The sequence below is a fragment of the Pygoscelis adeliae genome, unplaced genomic scaffold, assembly GCF_000699105.1.
Source record: "Pygoscelis adeliae isolate BGI_AS28 unplaced genomic scaffold, ASM69910v1 Scaffold18, whole genome shotgun sequence".
In the NCBI taxonomy this organism is placed as follows: Eukaryota; Metazoa; Chordata; class Aves; order Sphenisciformes; family Spheniscidae; genus Pygoscelis; species Pygoscelis adeliae.
The window spans coordinates 3849432-3867155 of NW_008825558.1; the positions used below are offsets into that span (position 1 = coordinate 3849432).

The 17724-nt window shown below is 43.5% G+C and overlaps 1 protein-coding gene across 1 annotated transcript; it reads left to right on the top strand.

Annotated features, from left to right (window-relative positions):
- The first annotated feature begins 1388 nt into the window (after positions 1-1388).
- Positions 1389-17053, top strand: WFDC1 (WAP four-disulfide core domain 1). The gene is made up of 7 exons (XM_009332309.1): positions 1389-1911; positions 8649-8844; positions 9440-9523; positions 11236-11376; positions 12598-12639; positions 13491-13565; positions 14503-17053. Exons 1-6 carry the CDS (start codon positions 1765-1767, stop codon positions 13547-13549), a joined length of 669 nt encoding a protein of 222 aa, XP_009330584.1. The 5' UTR covers positions 1389-1764; the 3' UTR covers positions 13550-13565; positions 14503-17053.
- The last annotated feature ends 671 nt before the right edge of the window (positions 17054-17724 follow it).

The window sequence follows — 17724 nt, forward strand, 5'->3', positions numbered from 1 at the left end:
CTGCAGCTGTGAGGGAGGTGACCCTCCCCAGTTTAACTCTTCATTCTCTTTCCCCACCCTTCTTTCTCTACTTTCCTCCCATAACAGTAGTCCCTGGTCGGCTTTTCTTACCAACTAAATTCATTGGCATGAACCGAACAGGTTTTGTTGCTAAGAAGCGTTCTACAGCAGTAGAGATATGGACAGGACTGTCCCAAAGCACAGTTACTGCTAGAAACCCTGTAAACCCCTTATCTCTAAATAAATCAAATATATTCCATTAAATACAGAGATTTTTAAAACCCACACCTCATTTATTCTTCAGATTCCCATCACCATATTCTGGCAAGCTTGGAGATTAAATCCTTTGGCTACCACCTACGTGCAGCTATTGACACTTAGGCATGGATCAAAGTGACTTGCCATGGCTTTCAGGTGTAAGGAAGAATTGGAAGATTTTTTTGTATTTGTCCACAGGGCCTAACACTCCTGTGCAGACCCATTTTACAGCAGATATAAAATAAATTCAATGCACCCAGCAAGCCTCCGCTCTGCTCTGCCTAGGCTACAGAGCAGGTCTGCAGTCAGGGTAAACTGAAGGCAAGCCGGGCTTAGCGCTCATATCTTGACTAGCTTTGTGGTTCCCTTTCTTCCTTCATTCCAGGTGGAGGCTGGACAAGCTGCTGGAGGAGAAATTCATGGAGGATTATAAAATAAGCAACCCCCACATTTGGCTCAGGAAGCCCTGAACAGCATTACTGAAGGCTGTGAAAGTATAAGCATGCATACATATACATATGTATATATGTATCTATACTCATGTATATGTAACAGTTGCGCTGTTCTCATACTTTTTGTTTGGCACCTGCCTCTGTCCCCGTCCCAGGCAGGATGCTGGGATGCTTTCAGCCTGATTTCATAAGTCCATTCTTGTCCTTCAGGCATTTGGGTGCCTGAATGTCCATGTAGGTGTCTAATACCCCACATCCAGTCTCCCTGTCTCTCCCATTGTCAGGCATAGCCTGACTCATGTCCCCTTCCTCACTTTCCATTTGGTCATGTCATTTCTAAACCACCTTCCTTCCCTATTCCCCACCCATGCATATGGATTTATTTTTCCCCAATGGCCACGTCTTCCCCTTCTTTGAAATCATTTGCAGAAAGCTAACGTCAGCTTGGTTTAATTAAAGCCCCTGCATGTTTATCATGTCTTTAAATCATTTCCTTCAAGCAATCTTCATATGAAGTTATCACTTTGTCAAAATATGATCCAAAACCACAGCTCAGGGCACAGTGGGAAGCACACAAAGGGAGATCCGAGTAGCTTGGAAAGTTTGGGTGAGCTGTTTGCTAGAAGCTGCCGAGCCCACCCCTCCAAGACCTTTATTTCCCCCTGCGGCAGCTGTCATCTGATCCCACGCTTTGGCTTTGAATGGGGCTCTCTGAGGATGCCAGATGTTGGGAACAAAGGTCTAAAAATAATCTTTCCAAATAATCTTCCCATCTATCATTCAAGGAGAGCGTGTGCTTTGTGTGAACATGTGAGCCGAGAACCTGATCTAACTTTGAGTAAAGAAGTTCAACAGCAGCTCCTTGCTTCTGCTTGTGGGCTCCTTTTTTTTTTTTTCCCCCTTTCCCTTCCCAGAAGCTGCGCAGCGAAAAGCAGCTCTCACCAGCGATCAGCCCTCGCTCTCCCTCCCTCCCCGTCTTCCTCCCTCCTTGCCAAGACTCTGAATCGTCTGGATCCCGAAAGCCAGGCTCCTTATTTCATCTCTCCTTGGGAAAATGGATTCCAGGGTGCTGTCAGAGATGCATTTCTGTAAAAAGATTTTCACTGCAGCCTTGTGTGTCTTAGTTTTGCTGCCAGATTCGGGCTGTGCAAGGAATCTCTGGAAGCGTGCTTTACATCTGAAAATGACGGAGAAATATGATGTGAGTAAACTGTGGTGGGGTGACTTTGGGGGAGCTGGGTATGCTCACTGTGAAAGGGGAGTTGTCTTTACGTGTGTGTATCATTTTAGAATAAGAAGCATTTGAATCCCCAGGCTGTCTCTTTATAAAGGGTTGCATTAAGTTTCCCAGGCTGTACTAAACTTTTGCCACCTAGCTGCTGCAGTGGGAAACTTGTAAAGCATGCTTGGAACAGTGAGAAGACATGGGTACGGCAGCCGTCACTGCTTTTCCTAGAAACTTCATAGGGCAGCAAGCGAAGTGTGAACGGGGAGAAGGGGAATGCAAAACCTATATGTCTGGGGATAGACCTAGTGAAGATAATGTTATTCATTGGTTAGAGTAGGGAGGAGGGTTCCCTGCCCAGTGCCTCCACTGCTTTTTGGGGTAACTTTGGGTAAATGTCTCCAACTCCTAGTGATAATGTGTACTAGAGGGATGGTGGCATTGCCTAGGGTTTTGTGAATCACTGGAGCACAGAGACCTCCAGCTCCACAGTGTCAGAGTAACGTGCCGGTCGCACGTTAAGCCACATTCTCATCCTTAAGCCATCACAAGTAAGAACAAACCAGGGAAGGGCAGAAGACTTGCCGTGCAAGAAAACAGCATGGAGCTGCAGAGGCTCCAGTGTCCCCTGTGTGCCCAGGGAGCGCTGGAGCACTTGCTGTGCCTGCCCAGTGTGTTAGAGGGGAAAAAGAGCCATGCGGTTATTCGCCAGTGGGCTACTGAGCGCAACCACCGTTTCCAGATCTGCGGTTTGGATTGGATTGGATTTCCAGATCCAGTTCCAGTACTCAGGGCAGTACTGGAATTGAAACTGAAGCAGCAACAAGTTATTGTGAGTGGAGAAAAGGATGGTCTGGGCCAAAAGACTGTTAGAGATGGCCATGGAGGAAATTAAAAAAAAAAAAGGAAAATAGTTTGGTAGCTTGACTTTCAGGACCTGCTCTTTAGAAAGAAAAAAAAATTTGAATTTGAAGTTTTTACTTGCTCCATTAAAGTCCCCTTAGAAGCCAGCACTGACCCAAGGCTTCTGCCCCTTGAATCGCCTAGGTGGAAGCCCCAGCCAGTCTGTTTTCTCATGCTCGGGTTTGATCGCATCTTCCAGCCATTGCATGTGCATAAACAGCTCCTTGGTGTCACGGGGGGATTCCTCCACCTGTTTTCTGCAGCCACATATAAAAGCTTTTAATTTAAAATGGATGCTTTTTTGCCCATGTCATCTAGAGTGATGTCTGGGGACAGCTACATTTGGTTTGTGTGATTGCTGACTCAGAAATATGGTGCTCTTGTCTCCTTGAAATTTTCCAGAAAACATTGTGCTAATATTTGAATATTATTTGAACGGCACTCCAGTATTTTACAATAAGAAATTTTCTTCATTGTAGCCTCCCTCGGGACAGGGTATCATCTGGTTTGCACTTTAATTGGAAAATGGTGACATGAAGAGCTGTGTTTCCTGCAAAATCACTCACTGGAAAGTGTATTTATTAGTATGTTCTTCTGTCATATTTCAATGCAAAGCTCAAATTCAGTAGGAGCTATGAAGTAAATGACCCAGAGAGATAGGACAGGAGTAGAACAAGAATTTACATGTTGATCTTCAGATAACATGCTCTGTAGAGGCACAGAGCCCACTCCCCTGAGGATATATCCTCTTCTTTCAATCTGCAGTTCTTCAAAGGACTGTTTTTTCTGGCAGGCGTGAATCCAGGTGCTACTGATCTGGCAAGCTCAGCTAGAATTGCTCATATTGACAGAAACATCTTATCTAGGGAAAACAGAAAATGCTTTTCTTTTTCCTTCCTCTCAAAGCCTTGTAAGGACGAAGGCGTCCACTCTCCATCCTCATCCACCAAGAGTCTGTTTTGGCAGCCCCTCTTGTTTCTCAGAGAGATGCTTTCTTTTCTATCAAATGCTGTATGCTCCCTACAGTTTGGAAATCAGAGGCTGTGGGTGGCACAGCTGATTTGTGAGTCACTTGGATAGAGGGGTAACAGATGGAGGTGCTCACGGCAACATGCAGCCATACAGGAGATGGGCCATAGACATCCCTGTGGGACGCCCAGAAGGACACGGGCAAGGTCTGTAGGGGGAAGAGGCGGTGAGGGGTAGGGAGTTGACTGAGAGTGATGTTGTCTGAGTCCAAAAAATCTGAGTCCACAGTAGGAGCAATGCATCCACCGAACTGCTGGCTGCAGAATGATGAGCAGGTGTTACGATGAGGAGCTGGCTTGAGGTCCGGCCAGGAGTCTTTCATTAAGGACTCTGGGAAAGGGTGCTGGTTGGCAAGGAGGGGTCAAGTGGGAACGGAGGAGGGAGAAAGAGGAGAGGGAATGCAGTGAGAAGAAAAAACTGACAGTCAGTGGGATGGAGGAGCTGGGCTTCCAGCTTTTAGCAAATCCATGTATTTTACAGCCAGTGGGACACTCGTCAAGTTTACTGATGTGCAGCTGGTATTCTGCAGCCCCCACACAGGCCGTGGACTGTTCCCAAAGGGCAGAGGAAGGGAGCTACCTGGGGGTGCTCTTCAATTCCTTATCAAGACACCCACATGTCTGTTGGAAAAACCTGGGGCAGTCTTGATTTTATTCCAGTGTCAACTGTATCAAGCATTTTAGAAAAAAATCCAGCCTTCTTTTAAAGATTTCCAGAAATGAGGAATTCCTCGCAGCTGCTGTAATGTTCTTCCAACAATTTATTTACCCTCCAGCTAGCTGTCATAAATCAACACTGAGATACCCTCTTCGTCTAGCAGGTTAGCACATCTGCCATGGGAGTTCTGTCCCGCATTCACCTCAGAGTAACGTATGAGCAGAGCAGCCTTCAGCCTCCCCTTTGAAACCTGCATGTGCACATATAAGTCTTGCACTGTAGTCCCTGCTTTCCAGTCGTCTAATCGCTATTGTGCATCTTCTTTGAGCCCACCCTAATTTTGCAACAATCTTCCAGTACTGCAGACACCAGAACCAAAACTACCAACCCAATGTTCTCCAAGCAGGAGAATATGATTCCTATTGTTTTGGTCTTGTCCTTCAGATTGTTTTACCCTCCTTCAGTCTGATATTTGCAACTTTGATCACTGATGATCTGAGTTTTTCCAGGTCTTTGACAGAAATATTGGAGGGCTCTAAATTCCTCCTGACTGTGTATTGTTTCAGAGGAAAGGTGGTTTATGCCCAGTGTTTGGAAATACCTGCCAGGGGCAGAACTGATGACCGGAGGCTGGGCATAAACCTCATGCGTGATCTTGGGGGTGGTCATGCAGAATACGAATTAGCAGAGAATTGTGCTTTGACACAAGCCCAGGGTCTAGTTTCAGGCACAAAAAATAGAACAGATCTGGGGTTTTTTGGAGGCAGGCGGCATCCCACAGTTACTGTTGAAAATATGGGTTGAAAGTGAGTGAGTGCATTCAGGTTTTTCCTAGTCGTCTTTACTGACCTCCAGGGTTCCTCGGCTGACCTCTGAACTTTTCCCCTTACTTTGTTTCTGTATATCTCTAAGGCAGATATTGTCATTAAAATGATTTAATAAGTCTCCGTGGGAAACAGCAATTTGCCTCCTGCATTGAAAAATATTCTTAAAAGAAATTTTGACTGTTGTCACAATCTGTAAAAATAATAAATCCGAGCTATGCTCAGAGCCAAACTGTGAATCCTGGGAGAGCTTTTAAAAAGACCTTGTAACTCATACCTGGAGACATCCTTAACCAGGCTATTTTGGGAATGAGGGAATCCTGTTTCCCACTGGGATGGTTTATGCATATATAAACCAGTGGCAATGGTTTTATTAGATCAAATGCACAAAAAATATTTTTTTGGCCATGAGGTTTTGAAAGAAACGGGTTCAGAGCAATAGGTGAACAGAGAAAATGGGCAGGGAGGTCATGAAGTACAAAGTTATTTGGCTAAAAATGTTGTATTGTTCCCAAATGGAAATCTCATTCCTTGAGCCAACTGTTCATTGCAATTTTGGCTTCTTGGTCTCTGAATCATCTGTGAAGCAACTGCAGTAATTGTTTGGAGTTTTGTTTTTTTCCTCATGTATCCATTATTTGCCAGTATTATTTTTCAGTCTGCAGTTGACATTTCAAATAATAGAATAGTAAACTGTGAGCTTCCCGGATGAATGCTCCCTCCAACAAGGAGACCTGTTAAATGTTTGGAACTGCATAGATTTACTATTAAATGCTCTCTTATATCCCAGAATTATACTTGGTCCAAGCATTTTCTCTATTTAAAATCCAACAACAGCAAAAAAAGTTGAACGTGCAATATCTTCAATTTAAAAGCACCTTATTTCAAAGCTGGATATTTATGGCCTCAAGTTGTGCCAGGGGAGGTTTAGATTGGACGTGAGGAAAAATGTCTTTACTGAAAGAGTGGTTAAACATTGGACCAGGCTGCCCAGGGAAGTGGTTGAGTCCCCATCCCTGGAGGTATTTAAAAGACGTGTAGATGAGGCGCTTAGGGACATGGTTTAGTGGGCATGGGGGTGTTGGGTCGACGGTTGGACTCGATGATCTTAGAGGTCTTTTCCAACCTTAATGATTCTATGATTCTATGGAGTGTTTTCAGCTTCTGAGGAATGGGATGATGCTATAGCTTACACCTTGTTTTACACTTTAACATTGAAAACATCATCAAAATTAGGAAATACTTTTTGTCAAGCCTATTTTGTGGTTCAAAGAGCCTATCGATTCATGGGTTAACAACCTCACGGAAGGGTTTTTGAGCAGTTTCTTGTTCACTGAATGGAAACAACTGAAGAAAAAGCAGAAAATTGTTTATTGATATTGAGAACAGGGCAGGCTGATACTGGGAACAGGGCAGGAGACTGTCGTTTGTGGAAATATTAGGAATTCTCTGTCTCTCACACACAGACACACACACATTATTTAACCAGTTATAGGTATAACCAGGATGTGGATTTTCTTTAACATACACCCTGTAACAGAAATTAAAACTTTTAATCATCCTGACTTTTCTCTAAACTTCTACATTGGCTGACACTCAATCTCTGTGCAACCAGGCAGCGGAGAAACTTTGCTGCTCTCCGTTTCCCCCTAGCTATGGCTCAAAGAACGGAGGTCAGCTTTGGTGTAAAAACCACCACCTTGTCGATACGATTCTACGCTATGTACAATATGGAACTAAAATTTCTCACATCAGTACCACAAACAATGTGCATAGGTATTTCTTTTGGTGTCCCTTGGGATTGCCTTCATTCTCTACATTACAAATTATCCCAAGGGAGTGAAGATGATATTGTTTTCACCGTTACTGATAACTGATTGCTGCTCGATCACAGGTAGCAGCAGAGGCCGTGTGGGCCAGCAGTCAGTCCCCAGGGCAATGGACCTCCTGGGGCCTCTCCTTGGCCATTTTTTTGGACAGTACATGTGGGGACATGCTGTTTCGCAAAGGCACACATGCTCCACAGAAGCCATCGGGAGGTTTCAACAATGAGGATGTAGCAGCATGTAGATAAAGAGGGATATTATTCTCACCACAAATTTCTCCATAGCCTGATGGTGAAATTTCCTAGAGACCCCCTTGGGCAGAGTTGCACCATGTTGTTTCTTGGAAGAACTCCCCAGTTGTTCATCACTGATTTCGTAACACAACAGTGATCGGGCCAAGTATACGTAGGACTCTCAAACTCAACAGCCTGCTAGCGAGTGCATGGCAGCACTCACTTCATACCTCTGGCTAGATGCTGATCTCTTTTAAAAGTGCAAATCCAGAATCCATCTTTTGGTTTGATTAGAGCTTATTAATGTTTGTTAATAAGTCTGAGAACTGATTGCCCTTTCTGAGTACTTTATGCTGCTGTGGGGAGCTGAGCTCAAGCCCAGAGATGAGTAGTTTAGCCATAGGTGAGAAAGGAGTGGGCTCAGGTGATTCACCTCTCTGTTGGAGGGACTTGGCTTCTTGCTAAAATGCCACCAGCATGAATAATATCTGAATGCTGCCTCTTATAAATGTTTTTGCTAAAATCCTGTGCCTGTTAATCCACTTTAAATCTCCCTTGTCCTTTCCGTGTGCAATGAGCAGCTGGCCTGCTTTCTGCTATAGTCAAGCACAGCCTCATTTTCTTTGGGATTAAACTGACATCACCCACACAGATCTCAGACCATCTCATGTTTTAGAAATGGTCGCTAATTCAACAACCCAGGACCCCACAGTGGATAAGCTTGAAAAACTCCCCTCTAAGTTCTGGTCCAGAAGAAGGCGATGAAGGTAGAAGGAGCCTATTGAGGAGACAGGTGCTACCTGGGACATTAGTTCCAGGTCCCATTTGGGGACGTAACCTCAAAACAATACAGTGTCATCATTTCCACTGCTTTACTATCAAAGTGTTTCGGCATGCTCATCATGAGGATGCCTGGAGTCTTTCTCTCTGTTTCCCGGACAATTATAAAAGACTTTAAAGGATTTTTTTTACCTCCTCATTGTCATTACAATAACCTTAATTATAAAATGAGTTCCACACAATAATTTGGTGGTTTGGCATTTCCAAAGCAGTGTGCTAAGGTGGTCATATAGCTCTCTCTTCAGTGTGTTGCAGACAGGGCTGGGGGAGCTGAACAGTTAATTCTCCTCTATAATGAATACTTGAAAACCACTTTGAAAATCCCTCTTCTGTTTCAACTGATGGGATGTTTGGTATTCACCTTATGCCAAACCTTTGTTTCCTTTTCTTTTCTTTGCAAGGATTATGAGTACCCTCTTCATTCTCACAGTTCGCACTACCAGAAGAACGACCGCTGCCCCCCACCGCCCCAGACTTTGCCTGACCGAGCCTGCGAGGTGCCCAGCTGCCGGTCGGATTCAGAGTGTGAAAGGCACAAGCGCTGCTGCTATAACGGGTGCATCTATGCCTGCCTGGAATCTGTACAGCCACCGCCAGGTAGAGTGGACCCAGCAATCAAATTATGGTAGAGAGAAGCATGCAGAAATCATGGTAGTCACCCCCATGTGCTTTGGGTCTCAGGTGGGAGGCATGGCTTGAGCGTGAGTTGAGGATAAAGTTTCGGTTCCACACTTCTGATTTCTGGGATGATTGCTGAATTAAGAAATTATCCAAGGTCAGCTGGTGTGGCAAAATTTCCACCAGCACAAATGGTAGACATCATTTGAGGACAGTTCTTTTCCTGGGATTATATATTCAGGAAAAGAAGTAATCCCAATCTGAATTAGTGCTCACAGAAGCCAGGCAGCCATCTCATCTGATCCATGCCACGGGAATGGAGGATGGGAAACAACAGCTGCTTTGGCCTTTATGACACCAGGTTCCTGGGACCCTGGATAACATCCATGGCTCTCTTGCCACTGGGACAACAATAGCATGAATACAAGTATCTTGCTGAAAGCTCAAATCCATCCTTCAGGAGCCTGGCAGCCTTGTCACTGGCTGTTAGAGGAAGTCTGTGACTTTTCCATAACTGTGTGCCCTATGGCTACTCCACCTTGACTCTGTGATTTCTTGTTTCTGTCTTTTACAGTTTTAGACTGGTTGGTTCAGCCCAAACCCCGCTGGCTGGGAGGCAATGGGTGGCTTTTGGATGGCCCAGAGGAAGTCTTACAGGGTACAGTACATTTCACTGTCTTCTCTGTGAGATCGGTAATTACACAAAAGGCACTAAATAATATATTCATCATACACAGGGCTTGCCGGGCCTGTTGAGATGCTGGGGCTACAGGTATTTGTCTGGAGTTTCCGCAGGAATAACGCTGTGTTGTGCAGGGGGCTAGTTGCTGGTGCAGCAAATCAGTTGCTTTTTATGGATATGGCTTATCCAGCAGAGCACTAGGAATACTCCAGAGAACTGGCTTTGTATCCATTCTTGAAATAAGTAGAAATATATAATTTTTTAGAAAAAGGCTTTGTCAGCATACACAGATTTTCTGCCAGCTGCCTGATGGACTGTGGGCAGACTTGGATTAGGAGGTCTCTTAATCCAGAGTGGCCTCACTGCACAAATGCCTTGGGCTGGCGCTGGGGCTTTCAAGTCTGAAGGCTGCTTTGAACAAGAGCCCTGGCAAACTGCTGCAGAGTTGTGTCAAGCTGACATGGAGCTGGGAGCATCTAAGCTTGGGGACTGCTAATGAGATTGGACTTCTCGGGTTAATTCCATAGAGAAAGGTCTTTTAATTAATTTTTTCCAATACCTCAAAGTGAAACAAGGAGGGAGTAGGGAAATGGGAAGAGAAGTTTTCTTCTACAAGACATCCCCAGGTGTATGTATGCCTGAAGTTCTTAATGTCTTTATGGAAAGGCTACTCCAGCTTTTGATCAGCTTTAGTCAGACACAGGTAGTGCCAATAAATTACCCTTTTTGGTCTTACACATATGCTATCAGACTCGCCGAATTCTCATCTATTATGGAAACTCCTAGTTCTTCAAGAGAAAATTCTGCCTCCAGCTCATTGGAGTTGCACTGCTAGAAATAAGATAAAATAGGTTCCTCCTCATCCATTCCTGTCATGCTAATATTATTTGTTCTTATCTTAACACCTTCATCTCAGCTTGAGGGAGTAATTAGTGAAATAAGAACCATCAGTCATGGCATGACAATTACAGCAGAGGTCCTTGATATTAAAATCCTGGCAAATGAAAGGGTGGAGTGTCCCCGCATAGTCTGTACATTTAATGGACACAAACACTGCCTGTAAGTCCTGCTTTACTTTCTTATTCTGCTCTGCACTTGCTGAAAATCCAGGGTCAAGGCGGTTAAAGTCTCCACTGGTAACAAGGGGTGGTACTGCCTTACTCCACAGTGAGTCACATCTGAGGTTTAAATTCATCAGTACGTTAGTGGGTGTGGAGCAAAGAACAAAGCAGCAAGCTGCCAGCTTCCTGGTCATGTTTCCCTGATTCCTCACCCACCCAGCCCGAAACACTGGCTGGAACAGACTTATGGCTGCTTGGAGGAAAAGACGCACGGAGGGACAACCCGTCAGAGCGAGCATGGTGGTCAGTGGTTGTCTGTCTTCACTGTTCTCCAGCCCTCGCCCAGACCCTGCACAACAGGCTGTGGGGAGGGCGTCGTTACAGGTAATCGGGCTGACCTGCACTCCCCATATAGGGCTAGACACGTAAGTTTTTGTGTAAGGTGTGAACTGGATCACCTGCTCTGCCAGGCTTCTTTGGAGGTGTTAGCTCCTTGGTACCCTTGCATGGGAAGTAGTCTGAGATCCTGTCTGGGAGGAGATGCAGAAGAAGGTGGCCGTGTTGTCGTATTTTGGTTACCTGTGGGTGTTAAAGCCATGATTTATGACCTGCAGGCTTCTTTTGCAGCTGAGGCCTGCAGTACCACTGAGGATGGAGATGAGCCTCTGCATTGCCCCACAGGCTATGAATGCCATATCATCAACCCGGGTAACATGGCTGAAGGAATCCCTAACAGGGGCCAGTGCATCAAGCTCCGTGGAAATCCAGGTCAGTTGACTGGAAATCTCCCTTCCTTTTCATGTTCTGTCATGCGAACACCAGTAAGGGACGGCGCGCTCTCACTGGCTTTGGAGGAGATCTGCTGGTACATCTGCTCTGATGGGCTTCCTAGGTTTTCTGGGCAGCCCAAGGCCCCAAGGCAGTGTGTGACAGCTGGGCTGGGAGACAGTCCCCACTCTGCAGCAATCTCAGGTCTCTAATGCCCTTGATGTTGGCTGAGCTATGTGAAATACCCAAAGCAGGGGACACAGTTCTTGTTTGCTCTGTATGCCAGTGTCCTCTGGGATTGTGTAAGCAGAGCAGGTAGTAACCTGCATGTGCCATTATTACGCAGCACAAAAAATAGAAATGTTTATATATTACTACACACTTAACTAAGAAGTATGAATTTCAAATCCCAGTTTTGACTTATGACTTTGCTTTCTGCGTCCAAAACATTGTTTCCTTTATTCTGCCGACACATTTGCTCAATAAAGGAACTTACAGAGGCCTAGCTATTTTCCAGGAAAGCTCATAACATGTCTAAGTATGTGTAACTTCATTGAATAGTAGGATATGTATGTCTGCACTGGGCTACAAATCATCTCAGTGTAGAGACATGAGACATCAGTTTTGCCATTTCGTCACTGTAAAAGCCAGGGGAAGCATCAAACCAGATCCCTGAACTGCTTCCATAAAAGACTAAGATTTTTTTCCAGGGCTTTTTGATCATCCCTTTTATTCTTGTATAACTTTTTCTTTAATAACATCCGTGGTAACTAAGGTAATGTATAGCTGTTTGGTTCTTAGACACGAGGTATTTCTAAGAGCTTAAATAATTATATAAATGGTAAACAGAAAAACCTAGCTGGAACTTGAATTATGTAAAACACTAATAGATGGTCTGAAACTTTACCCAAATCTTCTTTTGAGAAAGTCTGTGATTCCTTGACTCATAGCTACTGAAAAGAACATAACATGCTAGTGGCCAGCAGTTAACCACTCTCAGGGAAAGTGAGGTTTGTCCACATAGTTCAATAATCTAAACAGTTTTATAAGAGGTTTATAGCAGCCTACACTACTTCAGCTACACAGATCTTCTATTTTCCTGTTTGTGAGGTCATTATTTCCATATGTATAATTTCTCTGTGCTGTACACAGAAGGTTGGAGTTTAACACAAAGAATGAAGGCTGACCAAATATGTTCTCATTACTTACCTTCCTTTTCAGATGGACGCAACCTGAGGCATAAGTATTACAAAGAATATTTTGGTAAGCGGCTGGCATTAAGTGTTTGCTATTATTAAGCTTTATAGTTATTGCATTGCTTACAAGGAATTTGCTGCTTATGAAATGAAGGTTTGTAGATAGCAAAAAGAGATTCTGTAGCCTCAATTCTCTACGCCTTGGTCAAAAGATCTTATTTTAAGATCTGCAATGCCCTGACTGCGGACTCTTGAGAATCAGTATCTCCAGTTGTGACACAATGTGCTAAATGATGCAGCCTTCTGCCAAGGGTTCCCACCCAAGGGGTGAGAAACACCCAATCCAATAACCTTTTGTTATTTTTAGGTATATTTTTGGAGCTTTGCTCATGGCCCAGGACTCCTTGCAGATGAACATAGAACTCTGTCAAAAGCAGGGTCTTTTGCCCAGAGCTTGTATTGTGGTATGTGATAAGAGATGACTGGAACCCAATGAATGAGTCCCTTGTTGTTATCTGCAACCACAGGAGGTGTCAGGTCCCTTGAACAAATTGATAGATATGTGTCTCAAAGAAAGCAGGAGGATCTTCCAGAAGATCTCTTTTCTCATGGCTTCAAAGCTCCTGGTTTCTGCTAACTCTTAGATCTAGAGGGGGACAGTCAGATCAGATTGGAGTGATATTCAGATATAACTAGACAACATCTTTGATATGATAAGATTTACAAACAGCCAAATTTGGCCAGTATAGCTGATAAAACTATGAAAGGATTTCCTTTCCTCTGTCCAGCGAGCTATCGCAGCTCTCCCAGAGAACTGCTAAATAATGAGACCAGTAAAACTGTACTTTTTAGAGAATCTTGAGAAAACATTTGCCAGAGACTAACTTAAAACCTAACTTGCTGATATTTGTTTTACAGGGAGCAATTCCAACAATGTGGTCGGCTATGTGAAAAACCAGCAGAAGCATTTAGGCTAATCAAAGGTGTGCCTGGGTAAGTGTCCTGTGAATAAAGGGAAAGCTGGGTGAAAGTAGTCGGTGCTTAGTATGCAATTATTTAAAGAAATGGTTGTTTGAGGGTGAAATTACCTCTCATCAAAACGCCAGTGTAAGGACAGCACCTGAAAACTGTGTACAGGTGCATACCTCAGGCTCCATGGAACACCTATGCCGACAAACAGATGGTGCTGTAAAAGTATCCTGAGAACCTGTGGCACTGGAGATTGAGCTCTGCAAACTGTCCATGGAGAATTCAATCTTTCCCAGTGCTTACTTTCCCCCTCCCAATTTTTATTCTAATTTCACAAGATGCACCTGATTTCTTTGAAGAACCTTTGCCTTGTGGGTGTTTAGAGGATGGAGTGATTTTCAGAATGAATAATAAATGCTGCAAAACTTTGTGTGCCTTAAGACACTAAACTTTCTGTTTAGGGGCTTCTTCTAATGCAGGTATAACTGCTCCTGCAAGACAAATTAAAAAGCCCTTTATTCTGGACTGATTGCAGTGGGGGTCAGTCTTGCAAATACTTAGGCATATGGGTGATTTTGTGGGGCAACTTTATGTGCGTGAACAGTTGCACTGAACAGTGTGTCCCACTCATGTGAGTAAACGTGCTTGTATCTGGCCAGAGCGAAGCCAACTGAAAAAGCTCCAATCATTTTATCAGGCTTTGAATTAGGCAAGAATGACAATATTTATTATACCAAAGGTTCTGTCCCAAGATGGTTTTCTCAACACTTTCAGCTTCACTTTAAAACTAACTTGAGTTTAACTGGCAGTTATGCAAACAAAGCAGTTCAGTGTGTCTTTTATGTACCTACGTCAGGCTGACTGTTAAGATTACACGGCTACGTAAGGACAAGTTCTGTGCAAACTTCCCAGGAAGGATAAATATTTTAATTCCTTTTTTTTTTGTTTGATTTTCACCCAGCTGGACCACTCTGTTAAGCAGCTGTCAAGGAATGCTTTACCCAACAGTTTTCTGTTTTGGAAGAATTCTGGTCCCAAACCTCCACGAGCACGTCTCCAGCATTACCCTGATCCCTGCCCACCAGTGATAAAAAGTCTTCGCTGTTCAAGGAACAGGATGAGTCTAGATTTTAAGCCTATCAGCAGGGGGAGAAACGCGATCCCCTGAAAGAACCATGCCGTTTATCAGCTGCCCTTCTACCAATGAATTGTAAATACCTCTGAGCGGATCCCTATAAGCCACAGCGCCATTATCAGGCTGCTGGAACAGAGCCTGCCCTTTATGTGCATGTTATGTGACCGATCCGGATTTCATGACCATGAACATAACTCAGTATTATAAAAATGAAGTGACGTCAGAATTGTACCTAAATATCATATCTAAGTTACATTAAAATAGGCAAGAGTGTAAGACTAAAGAGGCTCTCTGGATCAAATCCAGTGCCTGCCTGTCTCGAACAACTACTTTAAATAAGCCTTTTCCTAAGTTTAAAGTTTGAAGAAACCTGCACGTTTCTTCTTTTCCCATTTATACCTAGGGTTCACCAGGTTTGACACCCCATCTACAAGCCTAAACCTGAAATCTTAAGAATTTGAGGAACTCTGAGCTAGGAGCAAAACAGGTTCTATAAATTTTTTTTTTAAGTTACTTTCCTTTAGCTTCTCAGTCTGGTGAGCTGCAGATCGAGAGCAGATGATGGAATAGATTTCTTTCTACAATATCTAAGCAGACACACATGCGTGCCAGTCTTTTTAAGTTGTTGTTTTTAGCCAGCACCTTTAATACTCACAAAATGTAAATCTGCGTTTTTGTACCTGCAAAACCTCAGCAAGAGGGCTGGAGTCTGGATTAGTTGTTGCACATATTAGAAAAGAAAAAGCAGGATAAATTTGTGTGATTAAAAGGATTATCTGGCAGATGGGCAACTGCTTTTTAGAAGTCCTGTACCTTTATGTTGACTGTCATAAATCCTTACAGTCAAGTTATTTGTATTTGGGCCTTACAGCTTCTTTTGGCTGTTTAGCGTTATAAAATGGAAAACACATTTTCTATGAATGTTGTTCTTTTCTGTGGCAGTCCTAAAGGGACAGTTGCATTTCATTTTGACAAATCTGCCAGAATTGCTAGGCAAAAGAAGCCATGTTTGCTCCCTTGTTTAGTACGTGTCCCCATCTGCATGCATAAAATTAGCATTTTAATATGCAGAGTAGTAGCGGTGTATATAAACACCCAATTCACAAATACAAGTGCCTGCTTCCACCCACAAACTATGGGATTTTTTTCCACTCACCAAATGTTTTAAGCCAAAGCTAAGACATCTATAAAACACTTGATCCTTTGCATACGACATTTGCAGCTGGAGAGATGAAAGACGCCAAGCTGCTCTTCTGTTTCCTATCATAAACAAACAGGCACACTGCTCGGTGCTTTGCAGAGCAAAGGTACAGATGAAGGGCTCCACATTTTCCTAAATATCTTCATTTGTTGAACTCCATTCACTTCTTTGTGCCTTTGTTCCAAGTTCTAGGTATTAAATGCAACACCATATTCGGACAGACCTATTTCTAGAATTTTATCATATACAACTTCATACAATGTCTTCTTAACTCCTGCTGGATGGACAGGAATCTGTCCGTATTTTCTAGTTCCAATCTCAGTTTAGGCCAGAAACTTGCCTCTTTGCCACTGACACAACGTGACAACTTAAAGCAACACAGCTCATCATGAAAGTCTTGCTCCTAGGTGCTGCTCAGTGAAATGGGTTGGTTTTTTTCAGCATTACTTTTTGCAGAAAAGTCAAATTCTGATTAAATGAGCAAAGCCCTTCAATGGTTACTGCTAAGCCCCAAAGAGTGAATGCCAAATTGTTCTATTTAAAAAAAAAAAAAACTCAGTGCCTAAAACCAGCAGAGGATCCAGTTGAAAAACATGTCTTGAGCATTAACAAAGATTGCAAGATTAAAACTTCAGATCTCAACCTAATCTTGCAAAGGATCCAAAAATATGCTTAATTTGAGTGGACACATTCACTTCAGTGGCTGCTTTTTTGTGCTACAAAAGCACATACCTGACCACCTTGCTGGATGGGATGGTAAACGTATTTTCTACTTGCAAAAGGAATTTTTAAAAAAGAATATTGACAAATTAATAATTTGTTGATGAATTTGTTTACTGGGTGTTATCAAAGACATCACCCTTCCTCATGGTGCTATAACGCTTGGGGTTTTTTCAAGTTAATTCTTTTAAAGTTATTGATTGTCAAACTCAGACACAAAAGCCACAGAAGAGACTTGTCCAAATACTGTGTTTTCAACACTGACATCCATCACATGTTGAACCGAAAACACAGACCAAATGAGTTGTCCTCAGCTTGTCTTCTCTCCAAAGACAAATGGCTTAACAACAATCTTGTGAAGCACAGTAGGAAATCACTAATGTAGGTTGTTTTTAATGTTCCCATGTACACTTTAAAGCATGTTTGGTGCTATAATAAACTTTACGTGTATCACTGTGTGCTAGCAATGCTCATGTTCCCATGTACACTTTAAAGCAAGTTTGGTGCTATAATAAACTTTACGTGTATCACTGTGTGCTAGCAATGCTCATGGCCTTGCAGATCCTTGAGCGCTGCCGGCGCTGCCAGTGGAGCTGCTCTGCCTTGCAGCAGCCGAGGATCTGCGACAGCCCCAGGCAGACCCTTCCTGGTTTGTGCCCCTGGTGCTTAGACGTGTACGGGTTCTGCTACTTCGGTGCTCAATAAAAAGTGACCAGTATATTTTTCAACTCTGCCTAGTTTCCGTTGTGTGTTCTTGACATGCGCTTGGCTTCGAATTATGAAAAAAAGGACAATTTTTTTCAATTTTAGTTGGTGGAAGAGCTCAGAAAACATAGGCACAGGGAGGCAAAAGTCATTTTGTCCACTGGAAGGGAGGTGATAGATCCCCAAAACACATCTACCACCAGTGTCCCCTTTCAGAGGGGCCACCTTTGTGGGTCAGACGCTCACTCAGTTCTTGGCGCCTTCACTTCTATTGCCCAAAGAGGAGCTGATGGACAGTACTGTAAGGAGGATAGTGATGGTGAGCCAAGTAGAAGGTGACCCTTTTATTTGACCAGGCATTTTCCTTCTTGATTCGGAGCTGTTGTTTGTTGCCGGATGGGTTTCAGCTGCCAGCTCAGGTG

Excerpts from the sequence above, each read along its gene's own strand:
- WFDC1 (XM_009332309.1), top strand. The coding sequence starts at position 1,765 with ATGGATTCCAGGGTGCTGTCAGAGATGCATTTCTGTAAAAAGATTTTC. Across the intron at positions 1,912-8,648 it reads AAATGACGGAGAAATATGAT|GATTATGAGTACCCTCTTCA; the intron begins GTGAGTAAACTG and ends TTTCTTTGCAAG. Across the intron at positions 9,524-11,235 it reads CCCAGAGGAAGTCTTACAGG|CTGAGGCCTGCAGTACCACT; the intron begins GTACAGTACATT and ends CTTCTTTTGCAG.